This window comes from Lycorma delicatula, chromosome 9 (genome assembly GCF_047948215.1).
Source record: "Lycorma delicatula isolate Av1 chromosome 9, ASM4794821v1, whole genome shotgun sequence".
Classification (NCBI taxonomy): Eukaryota; Metazoa; Arthropoda; class Insecta; order Hemiptera; family Fulgoridae; genus Lycorma; species Lycorma delicatula.
Window position 1 is genome coordinate 127,208,390 of NC_134463.1, and position 20,995 is coordinate 127,229,384.

A 20,995-nucleotide genomic window follows, 5' to 3' on the forward strand; every position below is an offset into this window, starting at 1 on the left:
CATTTTTCAGAGATTTATACCATTTTGTTATGAAACATTTATAGAAATAATGTTGATAATGGATAAGAAAGCATTGTGTCGTTTCTTCCCGTGCGTTGCTGGTATCTGTTGTGACTTTAGGCAGTTGTCAGAGGGTACTTTGTTAAGTTGTTATAAAGTGAGTTTTAACAAATTTTCGCAGAGTAAGTTGATGTGTTTTGTATCATTAGACTTTGATTAGTTAATTTTTCACCTTAAAACATTTTGTAAACGACTGTCGGTCATCAAATTTTCAAGTTAGTGAGTTCAGAACTATTGACCAAAGATGATTTTTGAAAGCCTCGTATTGTTAAAAAAATAATAGTAGGCTGATGAAAATAATTTTACTTGGAAATATTTTTGTAAATCTAACCCAACTATGGTTTTTTTTCAGTGGTTAACATTAATGTATTATGCGTTGTGCTTCTTATTATTGTACTTATTCGATTAATTTACAATGGTTTTGTTTCATTTCAAACTTTGTTTTATTAAATTTATTTTGTTGATTGTTTGTGGGGATAATGTTTTATAAAGCTGGTTCAGCTAATAATTCAAGTGAAATGTTAGCAAACCCAAAGTGTTCAGATAAATTCACGAAACATATATTCTCAACTTAATGAGAACAGTATAACTAACATAACACATTTAATATATTGTTTCCACTCATTTTTTAACAAATTAATTCACTTAATATCATGTCGAATTGAAGCATTACACATATTACAAGCAAAGAGCTGGATGCTAAACAGTTAAAAATGAATTGAAATTATCATTATAATCTCAGAAAGGATTAAAAATATTTCATAGAATTTAAAACTGAAAACTGTTTCAGTTGTTAAGTCTTCAGTTAATTAAGGAATAAGTAGAGGGAAAAATTTATAATTATATTTTAATCATAAAAAAAATTTAGCTTAAAATCATTAAACCATTGAAACTTGCAAATCAGATTGCCTGCCATTATCTAATGCATACCACTCGAGTAGATAAAAAAAAGAACCTTAAACTAAAGAAATATTCCTATCATAAAATGTAAAGGATGGGATATTATTTTGTATATCACGATTGTAAACTTTCACAATAAGATTTTTAATGTTACTTTGGCTAGATTTAGGAAATTGGTTTCTGTCACTAGAAGTGCCAAAGATGAAATTAAAGTTAGTCAAAAGAGTGGGCTTTATAAGGTGCTGTAAATTCAGTAAAGGATACATGGTCGAACTGAAAGAAATATATAAAGTAGAATTTGCTCATAAATACTGAAAACCAGATCAGTTGACTGTAGCTCTACATTTATTTGAAACTATTATAAAATTTGTTAGAAACTAGTTAAAAAATGTATGCAAATAAACAATTGTGAAATATGCTTTATCAATAATAATGTGTAATTAGTCATAGGGTAATTGTTTACAATTACAGTTTCACCTCCAGTTTTGACGAATTTTGGAATATATATTATTTAGAACCAAGTTATTCGTTACAATTGAGATTTTTCATCAACTCCTTTCTCACAAGTTACATCCCTCTAAATTACACAGTACCCTCCAAATATTTTGTAATTTAACAGTGCATAACTGTAAAATACATTGTTTTACAAAGTAAATAACTTGAAAATTCAATTGATAGGTTAGGTTAGGTGATTCTGTGTACTGAACTTTGTACAATATAAACATAACCCTAATGCTTGCATTGCTCATCAACTTCATCTAATTAACCTTAAATATTAAATTGACCAATTCTTACGTCGAGTTCATAATTATATATCACAAACATTATTTAATCGAAAATAATGTATTTTGTACAAATTTAATGTTACTAACTCAACCTTGACCTAAACCTAACTAAACTCAGTTGAATTTCACTTAAACCAAGTTACTTACTCTGTAAATAATATATATTGCTGGTGCATTCCATTTTAATTCAACAAATGATCAATGCATCACTATTTTTGATTATATTTGGTATATAACTAACCTACCTTGTAGTGGCCAAAAAATATTTTTTATTAGTTTTCAGGCTATCAAATTGTGTTTGTAAAATGGCATAAGGGTTCTTGCTACCCCAAATATGACAATTATGATGAACGCAGTTAACACCACTGAACAAATACACATACATCACTTTATTTCTGTGTTGTGCAGCGGTAATACATGCATGAGTTGCACAGAGAGAATATCATCAAAGATTTTGGATTGGAAGGATTTCCAGCCACAGAAAATTTGCTTGAATGTTTTTGTGCTTATATACCACTTCATCACTGCCTTGATATTACTTCATATACTGCTGCATAGCAAGAACCATATTCTGTTAGTGAAGAAGAAATCTTAATTCAACACATTGAACGTAACCTGGGCATGTGTACCAGAAGAATCCTAGTTCTCCAACTAGCAAGTGTGTTCCTGCAATTTTTAAAAATTAGTTGTTTTTTATAATTTTTTACATTATTGATAAATTCTCATTTTAACTTTGTAAATGCAAATTCTTTTGTGCTTAATTTGCAGATGAAATTGTGTTCATCATTAGAGTAAAATATTATGACTAATGCATTTAAAAAAAAAAATTATTGATTTACTGTTGATGGTGCATTATACAAACTTTTCCCTAATCTTTTCAAGGAGTACCAGTTAATTTTGAGGAGTACCAAGTAGAGAGTTAATTTTATACAGTTCATTCATTTGAATGTGGTTGTGTGTTCAAATCTTTTATTTATATTGAATCTAGAGTAGGGAGGTCTTATGTTTTTGTACTGTTTTTGATTTTTTGGTTTCCCTTGTTGGAAAAGAGAAATTATTAAAGAGGTAGTTGGTTGAAAACATACAGTATTTATACATATAAAAAAAGCAAATCAATTTTAGTATTTAAAGGAAGATAATAGTACAAAGGCTTAGTTTATTTTAGTTCTTTTAGAACATATTATTCATTAGATCAGTAGTTATGATGAAATGGATTCATTCATTTATTAGATGTTTCCATAGAGTGAGATAAGAGAAAATGGTTGTCAGATATGAAAAAACCACCCTTCTACCCAGAAATATCTCAATCTAATTAAAAGTGTTCCATTGTTTGCATATGGATGATAGTAACAAAGTTGATGCCATATTATATTTGTTTGTTAGAAATTACAGTATGAAGAACAAGCAGGTTGTCGGTTCATTGATGTCTATTAGTGCTTTAAATGATGATGAACTGAACATAATGATTGCCAACTGCCACTGAGGGGAAGCTCGGTCTGATTCCAATGAACGAGCTGGCTTTGCTGGAGATCAGCTCCTGCACCCACAACCCTTCTCTAGGACTACCTTTGTTTTCTGTAGAAGCTTTGTTTTCCCGACTATTTTTTTTATTAAAAATTTACCTCTTAATATAACAGGTTTTTCAAAAAGGATACAACCCTTAGATTAAGATAGAAGTCACACTTTGGTAAATTTTATTTCTCCCTACTTGTCAGTTGGCAACTATGTACTCAAGTTAACAGCTTGTAAAACTGTTGTAACATCCTTATTATGCACAAGTGCTTTACCGTATAAATTCATCTATTGTGTTAAAGACTTATCGTGTTTAATATTGAGACTTATTGCACATATAAATCTTATAGACGAGTAAAAGGCGAGTTTCGGATAGAATTTTCCAATTCTCAGTTCTTAATAAGGTATTGCGTTCAATTAATAAATTTTGTGAGACTGGGAAGTGTACACAATTGGCAAAGCACAGGACGACTGTTACTGTTAAGGTAGAAGTTCTGGAGGATGTGAAAGAGGTTGTGTGACTTGCTTGCCCACTATGTCGCTCAGAAAGTTATCTTCAGGCTGTGCTTTCACTATCTACTGCTTTCAGGGCTACTAAAAAACTCGTGACAAAGGCTTATTGTATCTGTGTTGTTCAAGAACTGAAAGAAAGTAGACCGTGGAAATTGTTTACAGTTTTGTTCTTTTGTTGATGACAACTGTATTGAAATTTTGGATCGTGTTTATTTCAGTAATGAGGCATGGTTTCCCTCAGATAGCTACATTAAAGCCAAAACCTCCGGATATGTAGCGCTGAAAATCTTCACTCGTTTCATGGGTTACCATAACATACATGTTACACGTATGTAAAATTGGTGTTTGGTGTGCGATCTTGTGGCATCGTGTTATAACCCTTTATTTTTTGACAATCTGTAGACGGTATGGTTTATTGCTACTTAATTGCCATCAGATTTACATGAATGAGAATATTGGTTGTAGCAGGGTAACGCAACGTGTCATACTGCTAATGAAATGACGGATATTTTTTAACGCTTGATAATTTTTTGGCCATAGTTTGATATCAAAAGTGTTGTGGCCTCCCAGCAGGCCTTAGTTTTTAAAAATAATCCTCATACATTTGACAACTTGAAAGCGAGATTTCAAACATTACTAAGCAAACATTCTGAAAAGTGGTTGCAAATGTTATGAAATGTGTATGAACCTGCATTGCAATCACAGGAAACCATTTTGAACATCTACTGCAAATTTATTATAGGTAATTTTGAATATTGTTGTATGCCTTTTATTAACATTAATATTTTTGTAATCAATACATGTCAAAGTGGTTGCATCCTTTTTTAAACACCTGTTATTTTAACCAGGAAAATATTTATGTAACTATCAATATTTTGGTATTCTATTTCTGAAACGTTCAGCCAGAAAGAAGATTCTGGAAAAATTGCAAAGGATCTACATGCAATGGGCTTGAGTGGGAAAAAAGATGATACCAGCGAATAGTTTAAAATACATTAAAATATCAGCTTTTTCAATTTTGAACATTGAGTATGAGAGTTCCTTACAAGGTCAATAAGATAAGAACCAAGTTCAGAGCTATAGTAAATCATAAAACTACAGATAAGATTTTAATTGTAAAATGTACACAACACTGATGTTTTAATGAGTAATTTGATGCAGAAATTAAAAAAAAAGCAAAGTTTGCATCTACCTCCACTAATGATAAAAAAGTTTAATCTGGCAATCTTTTGCAATTTATAAGTTGCAATCTTTTCTAAGTTGCAACTTACTTATGACTATTGTGATTTGACATTAACAAAATTTTCTTTGTGTATTGACTGTTGACAAGTGGAGCTGTTGATTTTTTAAGGCATTTTCATATTTTCTGTTAATTTAGATATTTTCTAATCTGTTAATTTTGATGTTTCCCAGCCATGGCATGTTTTTTAATAGGAATATTCTTGTTTTTTATATTACAATATCAATTAGGCGTATCAGGAGATAAGATGTTGGTTAAGCTATCCTTGCTATTGTATTTTGGCTTTTTATTTCTTAACTTATCACTCCATTTTATAATCTATTTACCTTCTATTTTATAACTATAAATTGTTTATGTACGATGATTCTGTTTATGAAGTGATATATATGTTGCATGCTGTAGTGAAATTTTAACTGAGATCAAGGTAGCTTGGTGTACCATTTATAACATGTCCCTGTTATACAGCAATGCTTAATCATACACTGCTGCAGCAATCAAACAAAAAATTGCAGTACAGCCCAGACTAGTTGCTAGAACCACTCCAGACTATTGAGAGGTCAGTAGTTTAAAGGTGAAAACTAAATAAAACTTTCAAAATACACTTTTCTGCATTGCAGGTCCAACCTACCGGGTTATTCTAGGGAACTCGTCTTCCCAAATCAGCTGATTTGTTAGTCGAGAGTTCTCAGGTTCAAATCCTAGTAAAGGCAGTTACTTTTATACGGATTTGAATAGTAGATCGCGGAAACCTGTGTTCTTTGGTGGGTGGGTTACAATTAACCACACATCTTAGAAACGGTCGAACTGAGAATGTACAAGACTACACTTCATTTACACTCATACATATCATCCTCATTCATCCCCTGAAGAATTATCTAAACGGTAGTTACCGGAGGCTAAACAGGAAAAAGAAAGGAAAAAGCAAATTTTGAGGGAGTTACTCTTTTTATTCATGGAATACGATATCAACCCGTTCCTGATGTCATCTATATGTTTTATAGCGATCGGAATAAAATTTTTTTTTTGTCTTCAGTCATTTGACAGGTTTGATGCAGCTCTCCAAGATTCCCTATCTAGTGCTAGTCGTTTCATTTCAGTATACAGTCTACATCCTACACCCCTAACGATTTGTTTTACATATTTCAAACGTGGCCTGCCTACACAATTTTTCCCTTCTACCTGTCCTTCCAATATTAAAGCGACTATTCCAGGATGCCTTAATATGTGGCCTATAAGTCTGGCTTTTCTTTTAACTATATTTTTCCTAATTCTTCTTTCTTCATCAATTTGCCACACCTTTTCATTTGTCACTTTATCCTCCCATCTGATTTTTAACATTCTCCTGTAACACCGCATTTCAAAAGCTTTTAATCTTTCTTCTCAGGTACCCAGGTTGTTCCAAGTTTCACTTCCATATAAAGCTACACTCAATATACTTTCAAAAATCTTTTCTTGACGTTTAAATTAATTTTTGATGTAAACAAATTATATTTCTGACTGAAGGCTTGTTTTGCCTGTGCTATTCGGCATTTTATATTGCTCCTGCTTCATCCATCTTTAGTAATTCTACTTGCCAAATAACAAAATTCTTCTCTTCCTATTTTTACATTCAGTAATACATCTTCGTTATTTCTACTACATTTCATTATTTTGTTTTGTTGTTTGTATTCATGCAGTTGTTCTTGAGTAGGACTTCTTCCATGCCGTTCATTGTTCTTCTAAATCTTTTTTGCTCTCAGCTAGAATTACTATATGAGCAAATCATAGCATCTTTATCTTTTCACCTTGTACTGTTACTCTGGATCTAAATTGTTCTTAAAAAGTAATGGGGGATAGGGAACATCCTTGACACTTTTTTTTTATTACGGCTTCTTTTTTATGTTTTTTATGTTAATAATAATAATTATTACTGTTGCTGTTTGGTTCCTGTAAATGTTAGCAAAGAGGTCCCCTCTTTCATTCCTTTTGCCCAGCCCGTATTCACCCACTATTTCCTTCCTTGCCTTTCCCAATGCTTGCATTCCAATCTCCAACTATTATTAAATTTTCATCCCCTTTCAATTGCTTCATCAATTTCTTTGTCTGCACACTCTTACCTCATCATCATGGGTGCTTGTAGGCATATAGAAATTAATAATGTCGGTTTAGGTTTTTTATTTTATCTATTACAATGATTCTATCACTAGGCATTTTGAAATGCCCTACCCTCTTCTCCCTACCTTCTTGTTCATTAACCTACTGCCTGCCTGCCCAAGCTGAGATAACTTAAAATCACCTGACCAAAAGTCGTTTTCTTCTTCCAACTGAACTTCAGTAATTCCTACTATATCTACATTTATCCTACACATTTCCTCTTTAAATTTTGACTTCTAACATTCCACGCTCCGACTCGAATGTTAATTTTTTAATTTTCTGGTGACCCCTTTCCTAGTAGTCCCCTATCTGGAGATCCAAACAGGAGACTAGTTTACCTCTGGAATATTTTACCAAGGAAGGTGCCTCCATCTTTGTTAAATGAAAATGCAGAGTTACATTTTTTGGAAAAATAATAATATAATAAAAAAAATAAAAATAAAAAGCTGCTCAGTTCATATTTGATTATAAAGAATTATATGTTATACTGTGATTGTGTTACAGCATATGGAAAATCAGGAATTTGGTTATGATGCCATTCAAAATCTGAAAGTGTATCTAATAAAGGGAACTGCTATTCTAGCTGATAAAACTAAAGCACCACAAGTGACAGCTTTGTTTGCTAAATATGGCATTGTGGTTGAATGTGATATATTGCACAACTATGGTTTTGTGGTAAGTAAATATATATTTATTTTAATTTTGAGCTTAAATTAAGTATCGTATTTCCTGAGCTTTGACTCCTGCCAAGTGGACTTCCTGGACCACTATAAATCTCATTCTGTGTGTACATTTCCTTGGGTGATATCCTACTGCATCAACCACAGGAATGTTATCCATCTCTTACATTGTGTCAAGTACCCGGTTTATCTGAGCGCCTTGATTGCAGACTTTGTCATACTTAACCTAGATGACAGCAAATCAGTATTTCATTTCATTGCAGTAGAACAGTCCATTTGCTATTCATTAGACAAATAAAGCACCATACTATATCTATCCAGGTTTTTTTTCTTTCTGTGTTATGCACATTAGTAATCATGCAATTGCTTCTAAGGGAGATATTTTGGGTTACCCATGGGTCAAAATATTCTTTGTTTTAAATAGCATTTTTAAGTTTAATGATGCTTTCATTAAACAACCTCTTGTTGTTTAGCAATGTAAAAAAGTGTAATTTCAGTTGTTTATGGGGAGCATTTCAAATACTTAATTGTATGTATGTGGTTAAAATTAATTTATTAGCATAAATTTTTGTAATTATTTTGTTCAGGTTATCATCAATTTTTAATTACTGTTTGTAAATTATTGAATTAATCATTTGCAAAACAGGAAATTTATAAATCTGATATCTAGAAAAAGATTTCTACCAGTATCAATTGCATTTAATACGCTTTGGGCTAATTTTAGGGGGAAATGTAAATAAGTTTTAACTTATGTGTATTAAGCTTACAAGGTCAAATTAGACATAATATATACTGGCATAAGTAGGCATACTAATCATTCTATTGCCTATTAGGCTTATTTTTTTTTAAGTGGAGTGCAGATTGTTCTTATTCTTAATAATACTGGTTTCATTTTGTAGGCTAATTGAAATACAGTTTTGTAAGTTGTAGAATAGTATGAATTCAAGTAAATCTAATCATTTAATTTCACTGTGATATGTAAAGCTTGTGTGATAGATTTCATGATTAAAAGGAGTAATCTTAAGTTAAACAAAGAATTTATGAAGTTTTTCATAAAATGATTGTTGTGCTATTATTTATAACGGTTTTGTACTGTTAAGCTTTAGAAATACCCAGAGCTTAAAATATTTCTATAATAAGTTATAGGTTTTTGTGCTTTTGCAAATCTTTTAACCTCATAATTGCGACATCCTACGTTCGTAATTATCTTTCTTTCAATTTTTAAAACTTTTCAGTTTTTATCATCTATTTTTTTACCTTCTACATGCATCCCCCATTCCCAAATTACCTTAATGTGATATTTTAATGCATGGCCTAACAGTATATCATATCTTTTACTTTTAAAAAATATTCTCAATTTCTTGTCTTTCATATCAAGTGATTTATCTCACCTTTACTGTAATTAAGAATTTTTAGGTTTCAATTTTATCAGCCATCTAATTTTCAAAATTTTAGTGTAATATTTACATTTTCATTCTTATAAAATTCAGGTGATGGGCAAACATAAACACAAAAGAGTTGAAAACTATACAGTTGTACTGAATCTGTTTCGAAATCACTCAGAAGTAATGGATAATTTTGTTTTGTTCTGATAAAAGCGTATTTTCATCTTTGTGGAGTTTAGTTAATAAGCAGAATTATTGTTGCCTTGTATTTAGAAATTCTAAAGAGATTCATCAGCGACCTTTTTATAAACCAAATTTAATTGTCTGGTGTGGTTTGTTGCCATTCTAACATAATTAAACTATACTTCTAAGAAGATAAAAATGTGTATTAAATTCAAATTACATAGAGTGCAATAAAGTAGATTTGAACTTTGGACTCAATACTTATGGTCACCATCTGACAGTATTAAAACAATTAAATTCTAAAAAACAAAGGTAAATAAAATTAAATACATGCAATAAAATCATTTCAATGATATTAAACCGAATAAATTGTTTTTTATTTTTACCTATGATAATAGGCTTCTTTTCAGGCAATATAAACCATCCATTAAAATACAAAAAGAAATAGTATTTTGACTTACAAAAACAAAAAGGTAAACATATAAATAAGAAATAAACTTTTATTAAAGTAAATCTTTAAAACAACCCAATTTACCAATTTGAAAATATAAAAATAATTTAACATGCAAATATTTAAAAGAAAATGAATCAATACGTAAATAAGATTTAAAATTTATTACAATAATGGTGTAAAATTAATCAGTTAATTACATTATTGAATTTTACTGTATTCATATTAATAGACTACTGGAACAATTAAATTTATATGTTCAACGTATAAAAAATAATATTAAATAAAATTTCAATAATATTGAAAATTGAAAAATATTGAAACTACTGTGCCTACAATGCCAGGCATCTTTACTACACATACTTAAACCCAGTATTACTTATAAAGTTAAATGAAATTAATGTTTAATAAATATATTTGTAATACTATTATATCCACATTGCCAGGCTTGTTTGCATTACAACAATGCCATAAAACAAGATCATAACTAAATTAAAATATTCATAAATAAAAAATAAACATTTACTGTAATATTATTAAAAAATTGATATTCTTGGATTAGATTGTACCTACATTTCCAAGCTTTAGTATAATACACATTAAAATCATTGAAAATAATATGAAAGTAATGTAATATGCATAAAAATTAGAAATAAATACATGAAATGCAAAAAGTAATATAGAATTAATAAACAAATATTGAAACTGTATAATTTACCCATCTATCTGCATTACAGTCACATTCAGTATTTTATTTATGCTATGTCAAGCTTTCAACAGGATATAGTTTTACAAGCTGAACTGTACAGGTCTATACATACAAAGTATATAATTTTTTGACCTTATCTGTCATTGTCTTTAACATCTTCGGTTTACATGGTATATAAATTTATAAAAATTAATGATTTTTGTTAATTAAAAAAAGTAATAGTTTTCATTATTATTTATTTTGTTTGATAGATTACTTATAACAGTCAGAATAAATATAGTACTTTTCGGTTAGCATCCCACCTAACACAATATTGACATAACCTAATGCTTACTTTGCTCACTAACCTTATTCTTATTGATAATATTATTTTAGATAATTATATTTCATTAAAAATAAACATTTTCAGTTTTATATTATGTTTTTCAATATCCCTCAATCCATTTTGACTAGTTTCAGTATGACGTCTATACGTACGTACATTCATATGTATGTTTCTCGCATAACTCAAAAACAATTAGGTGTAGGATGTTGAAATTTTGGTTTAGGACTATTTTAACACCTAGTGCTGTGCACCTCCCCTTTTGATTCCAATCGACTGAACCAAAAGTGTCCAAAAAAGCCCAAAATCCAAAAAAAAATTGGATTTTGGACCTTTCTTAATTGCAGTAATAACCCCCCTCATTGAGAGCTTTTCAACGATATATCATAAGTGGTACTTTCATTGGTTCCAGAGATAGCCGAATAACATTAAAATTTTTTTTTTCAATATACTGATTTTATTTTTAATTATAGAATAATTTCCACTTACTAACTATTTTTATTATTATGTCCGAGTGCTTTCGGAAATTAATCCATCATCAGGGACATTTATGTGTTATGGAATAATTATTTCCTTCACAAATTAATATATTTAATGAATTTTGAATTTTTTAAAAACAAAAATTATAAATACAATTGATCGTCAAAAGGTCTACTGTCGACGTTGTCCATCATGTCAGTATGAAGCTCTCAATTGTTGTGTTTGCTAGTATGAATCAGTATAACCAATCTAAGAATCAATATTATTATTTAACATTTGTTTAAATAATACATCATTATCAAATTTGTATTATTTAAGTATATGTAATTTGTTTCAATCATATTTGTTTTATGAAAGTTACTGGAATATTCAAGAATATAAATAAAATTATCTGGATTATAATTATGATTATTTTCTAAGATATTTCTAGCAAAATTGGATTGTTCCATATTTCCCTTATTTATACAATTAATGTGTTCATTAATTCTGATCGAAAAAGATTGGTTTGTAATCCTGATATATTCCAAATCACAACTTGCACATTGTAAACTATATACTCCCTGTTTATCTTAATTAGATTTATTGTTATATTAAGTTTTCATTGTATCCATTAATTATAACTATATGTTTGATATAATCCAATGTTTAATTTTATATTGTTATGTTTTAAATATTTCATAGCTATATTAAGAATTAAACATCAATATTTTTTGATTCCAAGTTTGAAACGAATTATGGTGCCCTGTTTAGTGGGTTTCCTATTTATATCAATATCCAGTTTGTTAGTATTATAGTTTTTATTAATTTTTATATCTAAAAAATTTATGATAATAAATTCTCTTGAGGTCGAGAAAATAACGGCATGAATTTTTCACTTGCCATGAGTGCTGCGCAAAAATGTTCATTTTCTGTATGGTCCTAATATTTAGAAGCGTAAATAACTGTTTGGCTAATTTTAATCATTAACCTATTGCCTTGCTTGCAGTGATAAGATTAATGTTCATTCTTCTGTCAGAGTTGATCAGCAGATCTGTAGTCATATTTAATTAATATAACTTTAATATTTAAAATCATTTTATTAATTAAAAGGACACAATTGTTCTTATAAGACTGTAAAATCCTAACCTATACACTTGAAAATATCATATATCATGACTTGGTATTGTATCAAATAGATCGTATATTGTGGTATTGCAATAAGAGTGTGGTGTTCCAAAATTAACTTACAGTCAGAAAGATCTAACCTCATTTATTTTGATGATTATAATTTAATTCCTTTACTATTAGTTATATGAATTAAATCAATGAATGGGTGTAAGTGAGAAAAGTCAATAAGTATAGTGGATTGACACATCTGATCATGATACAAAATGGTACATGTATGCATTGTGTACTGTTATAGATGTATAAAATGGTTATAATATCTTAAAAGTATTAATTATATATATATTTATATTTATGTTTTTTTTTCTCTAGGAGAAAACAACAAAACGTCCTGATTTCCAGACATTTGTATCAAAAGGTAAAGAAAATATTGTTGGGAAGTGAAGATAGGTCTGCAAAAAAGGGGGAAAACTTAAAAAGGTATTTTTTATTTTATTTCAATTAAAGTGTTTTTGTTCATGTGTTCTAATGATTATGCACATTTAATACTGCTTCATTTTAATCAGTATTAATTAGACTGCTTTAAGCGAATCAGAATAAATAAATTAAATTTAATCATTTATTGAGTGGTGGCATTTTATTCTAAATACAATAATTCTCAGAATATTTTAATAGTAAAGTCTATTTAATATTTTATCGTTTAGTTCCCTATCCCCGTTACTTTTTAATCTTTACATGGAACTAGCAGTTAATGATGTTAAAGAACAATTTAGATTCGGAGTAACAGTACAAGGTGAAAAGATAAAGATGCTACGATTTGCTGATGATATAATAATTCTAGCCGAGAGTAAAAAGGATTTAGAAGAAACAATGAACGGCATAGATCCTACGCAAAAACTATCGCATGAAAATAAACAAGAACAAAACAAAAGTAATGAAATGTAGTAGAAATAACAAAGATGGACCACTGAATGTGAAAATAGGAGGAGAAAAGATTATGGAGGTAGAAGAATTTTGTTATTTGGGAAGTAAAATTACTAAAGATGGACGAAGCAGGAGCGATATAAAATGCTGAATAGCACAAGCTAAACGAGCCTTCAGTAAGAAATATAATTTGTTTACATCAAAAATGAATTTAAATGTCAGGAAAAGATTTTTGAAAGTGTATGTTTGGAGTGTCGCTTTATATGGAAGTGAAACTTGGACTATCGGAGTATCTGAGAAGAAAAGATTAGAAGCTTTTGAAATGTGGTGCTATAGGAGAATGTTAAAAATCAGATGGGTGGATAAAGTGACAAATGAAGAGGTATTGCGGAAAATAGATGAAGAAAGTAGCATTTGGAAAAATATAGTTAAAAGAAGAGACAGACTTATAGGCCACATACTAAGGCATCCTGGAATAGTCGCTTTAATATTGGAAGGACAGGTAGAAGGGAAAAATTGTGTAGGCAGGCCACGTTTGGAGTATGTAAAACAAATTGTTGGAGATGTAGGATGTAGAGGGTATACTGAAATGAAACGACTAGCACTAGATAGGGAATCTTGGAGAGCTGCATCAAACCAGTCAAATGACTGAAGACAAAAAAAAAAAAAAAAATGGTTTAGTATTTAATGTCGAGGCTAAGAGTCCAGTTTAATTCAACAAGAATATAGGACCTTAATGTAGTCCGGCTTAATCTGAAAGGATTATCATGCAGCCACCAGACAAAACACTCTGTGTTGGGTTGATCTGTAGTCAGCTCTTAGATCACAATAAAAATGCACTGATTTTCTCAGTGTTCCTGGCTTTACCAAACTGGTTTTCTCAAATTTTTCATCTACTTTTTCAATCAAATTCTTACTGGCAGCCGGCTTCTATGGTCATCATCATGAATGTCGTTTGCCATTTTTTTTTTTAAATGATTGCCACCACTGTCTTACTTTAGAATCGGTTCATAATATTTGGTCCATAAATTTCACAAATTTGTCTTTAAATTTTAGCTACAGAATTGTATTTTGTCATCAAAAATTGGATTACTCTCATATTTCACACTTGTGAGAGATCACAAATTGCAGCACTCATTATTAATAGATGAATATAAACAACTAATAACAAAATGACTAATTTATTATTGCTAACAGCTGACTACTGATTGAAATAACTGAGTTACACAAACGCCATCTGTTTACATCATGTATGTAGACAGCCAGTTCAAAACACATCTTACTTTAAAAATAAGTCTGGTATTATTACTAGAATCTGAGTGCTGAAGAGATCTTGTAGTAAATGAATTTGATGAATAAAGTTGATCATTTTTATTTATGCGCCTTTATTGAATTATTTATAAATAATTATGTTTTCACTTTTTTGTGCTTATTTTTAGGTTTTATCTGCGAGATCGTTGACCGATCCAGAATATGATGAAATATTTACTGCTGCTATTCAGAGGTCGTTTACATATAGTAGTGATGAGAAATTTCTATCTAATGATAACAGTAGAGAAAACTCTACATTTTTTGATGGACCAGACTCTTCTTCAACAACTGTAATTATTATTAAATTTATGTTATTTCTTTTCTTGTTTTTTAGTTACCCCTGTAGATGTAGTTATGAGTAACTGTGTTTTAACAATGATTTAATGTCATATCTATTTATAAAACGTAGTTTAAAAAGGTTGTTGAAATATTTTTATTTTATTTTACGAAAACTGTATTAATGATTTTTTATTATATTGCGGTTAGGGAAAAAGTTTCTTCGTATTCTCCCAGCAGATGACTTTAAGATCACATATTTCTGGTAATATTAATGAAATCTGGTAACATTTTAATTTGGTGTTTTTTAAAAGATAGCAGCATATCACTGAGTACTTTTAAAAAGATTATGATTATATTAGTATATTTAACAATTATTGTGTCGAAAGGAGTGAAAATAATAATTAAACGAATTACAATACATTTTGAAATTTTATTACAAAAATGAGAAGAATTGATGAAACCCAGGCTGCTAAAAAAATTGTTGTTATTTTTGGACATAATGTGATATGAACATGGAATGAAATCGAAACATTTTTGAAACTGCTCATTACAGATGATGAAAATGAATGGATCGAAATGTCAATAACATATGGAAAAATTCATGGTTGAAGCATGTTAAAACTCTGCAAATGGTAGAAAAGCAAGAACTGATGCCAAAAAATTGTGGTATCACAATTTTTGCCAGGAATGTGTATATGATTAGATTGAAAAGCCGTTGTTCACTGGTCAAATGATTGACCGGTGCTATCAACGACTGAAAAGATTATACCAAGCAGTTAAGATAAAGCAGCCAAAATTGATTGACTGGAAAAGTGTCTTCTTCCATCACACCAGTGCCAGACATCTTTGGTGATCCATTGAAAATAGTGAAAGAAGCTTGGCTAGGAATTTCTGATGCATTCATCATATAGTCCTATTCTTGTACTGTCAGACCACCATTTATTTTGGTCTCTATAGAACTGTCTTAAATAATATAAATTTGGCTTCAGAAGAGATCTGTGATGATCACTAGTCCCAATTTTTTCATCAGAAAACAAGTTTTTAGGTTCTTCATTTGTGTTTTGTGAAGATAGTCATTGTTAACCTGGTTGGTATCAATTTTCTTTTAAAATCAATCTGAAATAAGAAATGTGTCAAAATTATCAATGTCAGTCTGGGAGAGTATGAAGTGTTCTACATCTTAGTGATAAATTTTATGTGAGGAAATAAAATATGTACCCTATTCACTGATATTTTTTTCCCTTCTATTGACAGTCGGTTCTAACTGCTTAAATGCTGTATTCTCTCGGGTTATTGTTTCTGCAACAACAACCCACAACAGCTGCTATATCATAAAACAGGGATTGAAGGTATATTTTATAATGATCTCAAATTTAACACCAACTTTCAGAAATTATATATGATGTGATAGATCTTGTGTAAAAAAATCTAACAAAAAAGGATCTATGATAAGATCATATGGTTTTTGTTGTCGCTATAAAGTTTTACTCTTTAAAAGAGTGAACTAAATTTTTTTTTTAAAAGTTGTTTTACTTGATGTAGTAGCTTAAAAACTTAGCTTAATGTTTAAAAGAGTTTTATTTAAACAAATTTTAGAGCCATTTAGGTCAAGTAAAACAATTTTAAATTATTTAGTCTTGCTCTAATAAAGAGTAAAACTGTTAGAGACAGCTAAGAACCTATCGTAGGTCTTTCTTGTTATATTCTTTCTGTCTTGAAAGATGATGATATGCTATTTATTTTTTTAAAATATTTTTATGTGTATATTTTTTTTAGGCTCCAGGCAGTAAAGGAAAGAAGAAGAATATTATAGAACCAAAGGGCAGTATTAAAATGGTTGAAAGTAACAAGAAACCTTTATATGAGGAAAATGAAGGTCATAAAAATGATACAGGTACGTGGTGTGCTATGTTTAATAATTGTTTTTTAACAAATCATAAGTTTGTATAATTTACTCTGGTAATGTACACAAGATTATAATGTAAAACAGTTTGTAAGACTTAGAAAATTGTTATGTACCCTTACAACTAACTTTACAGTAATACAGTCTTTTAATGTTTGTGTAAAAATGTAATATCTTCTCTCTAGTAAATCGTGCCTAAACAAAAAATATTCTCTATTTTTTTTCTTTTATGATTGTGCGTTTATATTATTTGTTTTACTTTCCTGGCATCACAGCTCAAGAAGAAAAGTGTAAATCAATCAAAGAATCGAGTATGGTTTTTTTATGTTTTTCAAAGTTGATGACCAGAAACCTCAAAAACCAAAAATAAAATGGTGGGGGTAATGTTCATATGTACTTAGGTGGTGTGTATGTACCCATCGGGTTGGTCTAGTGGTGAACGCGTCTTCCTAAATCAGCTGATTTGGAAGTCGAGAGTTCCAGCGTTCAAGTCCTAGTAAAGCCTAGTAAAAATCAAGTCCTAGTAAAATTTTTACACGGATTTGAATACTAGATCGTGGATACCGTGTTCTTTGGTGGTTGGGTTTCAATTAACCACACATCTCAGAAATGGTCGAACTGAGAATGTACAAGACTACACTTCATTTACACTCATACATATTATTCTCTGAAGTATTATCTAAATGGTAGTTACCGGAGGCTAAACAGGAAAAGAGAGAGAGGTGGTGTGCATGTGTGTTAACATATTTGAAGCTAATAACTTTTGATTGGATTGACTGATCTTGAAATTTTTTTGCAGACTTGTGTATAGGGGGCAATTTTTTGGTAAAATTTTGGAGTCAATATTTCCAGGGAGGTTTTTTGGAGGTCATTTTCTCAAAAACTTGCAAACATAACCCCACTTTATTTTAAGCTTAGTATGTGTGTGCATGCTTATCTTACCATTTAAAAAAAAAAAAATTGCCACATATTTTCCCCTTTCCCCCAAAAATTGAGAAAAGCTGTCCTTTTGTTTATTCCATATTTTATATCAATTTTTTTTTTAATGTCTTCTTCGGCATAGTAGTAGTGCAAGTGACCCCAAAGAAATACTTTGGTAGCAATATTGATGGTGGGGAACTAATCAAAATTTAAAAATATTGATTTTTTTTCAAAGCTTTTTTGGATTATTTAAACTTTAATGTTATTAAAAGTTTAAATAATAAACTTTTAGTAATAATATTACAATAAAATTCATCATAATTCATCCCCACTCCCAAAACAGAAATCTTAGGCAACATGAAATATTTTGTAGTTTCAATGTTTAAAGTTTCAAGTTAACTTTTTTAGTTTCATATTAAGCCCTTAACTTTTAAAGGAAAAGGTATAAGTAGTGAAAAAATACAAGTATTTTAAAAATTCAACGTTGGTGAGGGTTGTTTTGAAAAGTTCTCTGCCCGACAAAGAAAACAAGGTTCAGAATATTTTTTTATTTTTCAATGAAGTCACTCCTGCAATGTTCGTAAAAACAAATTTGTTCAACTGTTCTAAATAAGTGGTTTTCTCAGCTTTGACTTTATCATTTGAATTGAATATTCATCCAGCGACCCTTTTCTTCATGTTTGGGAAGAAGTAATCAGTGGGAGCCAAATCTGGTAAATACACACATGTAAAAAAACTTTGAAGTGTAGATCATGGAGTTCTACAGCAATAACTTGAAACGTTTGTATTTTTTTATCATGGTGAAAGAGAACTTTATTTTTGGCCAGATGTGGATGTTGAGTTGTTTGTAATGTCATCAAGTTCATACACCTTCAGTCAGCAAACATTTAATATAGCGTTGGTGATGATTTCATTGGCCGTAGCAGTTTTGGTTAACCCGAGTGTTTATCTTGAATGGATGTATGAGGCCACATTTAAATTTGCAGCTCACTTTTTATTATTGAAAACAAAGGAAAAATCGTTTAAAGTGGTCCATTCCTTTTTTTTTTGTCCTTGGGGTTAATCTTTTAAAACAAAGTACCTTATAACAGGTTGAACTTTAATTTTATCCATATGTCAGAAAATGTTTGCTTTATTTGTTTTAAAAAAGAAGCAGCTAAACACCACCTACACATCTGAAAATTTGCAGCATGCAAATCGTGCAAAAGATCTTTAATGATTATGAAAATCTATATAGATCTATAGAAAACATCTAAATGTATACTGTTTGATCATACTTGACAAACATTATACTAATTTGGTCATATTTGCACAGTCTCTGTGTCAGGCCTACAACTTTCCAAAAGTCTGTAGTATCGTATCATTACAGTTAAATGCAAAATATACAATTTATAAACAGAAAGGGCTTAAAATGAATTGTTTCACATAGGAAGAAATTGATTAATTCATTGCTTTACACTGCTTTTAAATTTCTGTTATGCGACTGTGATGCTTGTAAAGCATGTGAGATACAAATGGTGTTAGGATTGATTTTTCTAAAAGTAATGATGTTCATTATACAATTTCTATGGTAAATGGAGCATTCACCATGAATAACTTGTAGGATTGAACATTAGTTGTATCTCAGTAGTTTAATATAATAATGTGACATTTCAGCTTGATGGGGAAAAAATGGGAAATTGCTTCATTTCTCACTTTCTTTAATAAACAGTGTTAATCTTGGAAATGGCTCTGCCATTTTTATAGTGACTGTTCACATGTCAAATTGTATAAACTATTATGTTTACTGAACCTAACCTAAAACATGTACATTTTAGTAAGCATTTTAAAATGTTAGAAAATTTGAATTGCTTAAGGTTTATTTTTATTTACTTGTTTTCACAAATAATTTTTATCATATTTTACAGTGGAATCTCACAACGAAAGTGTAATAATGGAAGATAGCAGTGAAGATATAGTATCTAATTCTCATTTAGATACTACATTTGATAAGACAGTAGATATTTTTGAGAAGAAAAAGAAAAAGAAGACATCAAAATTGTCACATGGTGAAAAATTAAGGATGATTTGTGAAATGATGAGTCCGTGGGGAAGTCATGCTAGTAAATCACATAGTCAAAGTTCTTCACTTAGTACTCAGATTGATTCTGTAAGTTTATAAAGTATTTGTTGTTTTAGAAATGTTAACATCTGTTATTGAGTTTGCCATAATTACTCAGCTGCCAAATTTTAACTACACATCTAAGATGGGTGAAAATGTATTAACACCAAATTTTCATGTAATCTAGGCATGTACGTTCACTTGAGATGTTCAGAATGTAAATGACCTTGTAAATCTTTTTTTCAACAATCTTCCAAAATGGTATCATGAATTTTCTCAATGATTACTGATGTTTTTATCTTATTTGGATGATCTTTGTGCGATTCCTGTTTTGTGCTTGTCCAATCGTGTTTGAATCCACCAAATTGAAAGATAAATGGTTGTTTTCAATGGTATATCTGTAAAATCATTACTGAGCAAGGCTTAAAGATCCATTTCTTGAGTCAAAGATTTTTTTTTAGTGGTTATAACTAATTGATCAGCTCTTATATTATTAGCTATTCTTCAGTGATATATGTTTGAATTCCTGGGAGTTCCTGAATGCACCTCATATAGGGTGTCCTACCTTACTAAACAGCATTCTGTGTGTACATTAGCTTAGCATCAGAATGTACTGATCACTAGTGGAAAATCACCATTTATTAGTACATGTCTCGTGTTGGTCCGGTGTATACTTGTTATATTATTATATAATGATATACCGTATATATATATATCTGTATATATGCGAAATATGTATTGAAGTTTTGGGAAAATTTAGTATTTTTTAAGCAGATTTGAATTTTCAGACGAAAATCACAAATATCTCGAAAACGGCAAGTCCTTGCGTTCTGAAAAAATTTCTTGACCCCCTGGACGAGTACCCCATCTGTTCACAGTGGTACCCGTTGGATGATAATATTTTCAAGTGTCCCTGGGGTACCATTCAGAAATTGGGGAAGGGGTATGATGGGGGACCTCCATAATATCTCTGCAATCGCTCGTCCAAGCTTGAATCCTTATTCTGCATTTTCATCCCTATAGATTTTTTCGTAGCACAGAAAAATTGTTTGTAAAATTAATTACCCTCAGTGATATTGTATTCTTATTATTTTTTAAA

The 20,995-nt window shown here is 30.0% G+C and overlaps 2 protein-coding genes across 2 annotated transcripts in view; both read left to right on the forward strand.

Annotated features, from left to right (window-relative positions):
- On the forward strand, window positions 1–14,977 carry LOC142330160 (RNA-binding protein lark-like). Its single transcript, XM_075375267.1, has 4 exons — window positions 1–157; window positions 7,648–7,818; window positions 12,830–12,937; window positions 14,821–14,977. The coding sequence occupies exons 1-3, from the start codon at window positions 50–52 to the stop codon at window positions 12,899–12,901; spliced, it is 351 nt and encodes a 116-aa protein (XP_075231382.1). The 5' UTR covers window positions 1–49; the 3' UTR covers window positions 12,902–12,937; window positions 14,821–14,977.
- The window catches only part of LOC142330757 (uncharacterized), a 23,893-nt gene continuing 17,527 nt past the window's right edge, over window positions 14,630–20,995 (forward strand). Inside the window, exons 1-4 of the mRNA XM_075376202.1 lie at window positions 14,630–14,680; window positions 14,821–14,982; window positions 16,748–16,865; window positions 19,703–19,948. Of these exons, the coding sequence (XP_075232317.1) occupies window positions 14,630–14,680; window positions 14,821–14,982; window positions 16,748–16,865; window positions 19,703–19,948 (577 nt within the window). The remainder of the gene's footprint in view (window positions 14,681–14,820; window positions 14,983–16,747; window positions 16,866–19,702; window positions 19,949–20,995) is intronic.

Excerpts from the sequence above, each read along its gene's own strand:
- LOC142330160 (XM_075375267.1), top strand. The coding sequence starts at position 50 with ATGTTGATAATGGATAAGAAAGCATTGTGTCGTTTCTTCCCGTGCGTT. Across the intron at positions 158-7,647 it reads CTTTGTTAAGTTGTTATAAA|CATATGGAAAATCAGGAATT; the intron begins GTGAGTTTTAAC and ends ATTGTGTTACAG. Across the intron at positions 7,819-12,829 it reads TGCACAACTATGGTTTTGTG|GAGAAAACAACAAAACGTCC; the intron begins GTAAGTAAATAT and ends TTTTTTCTCTAG.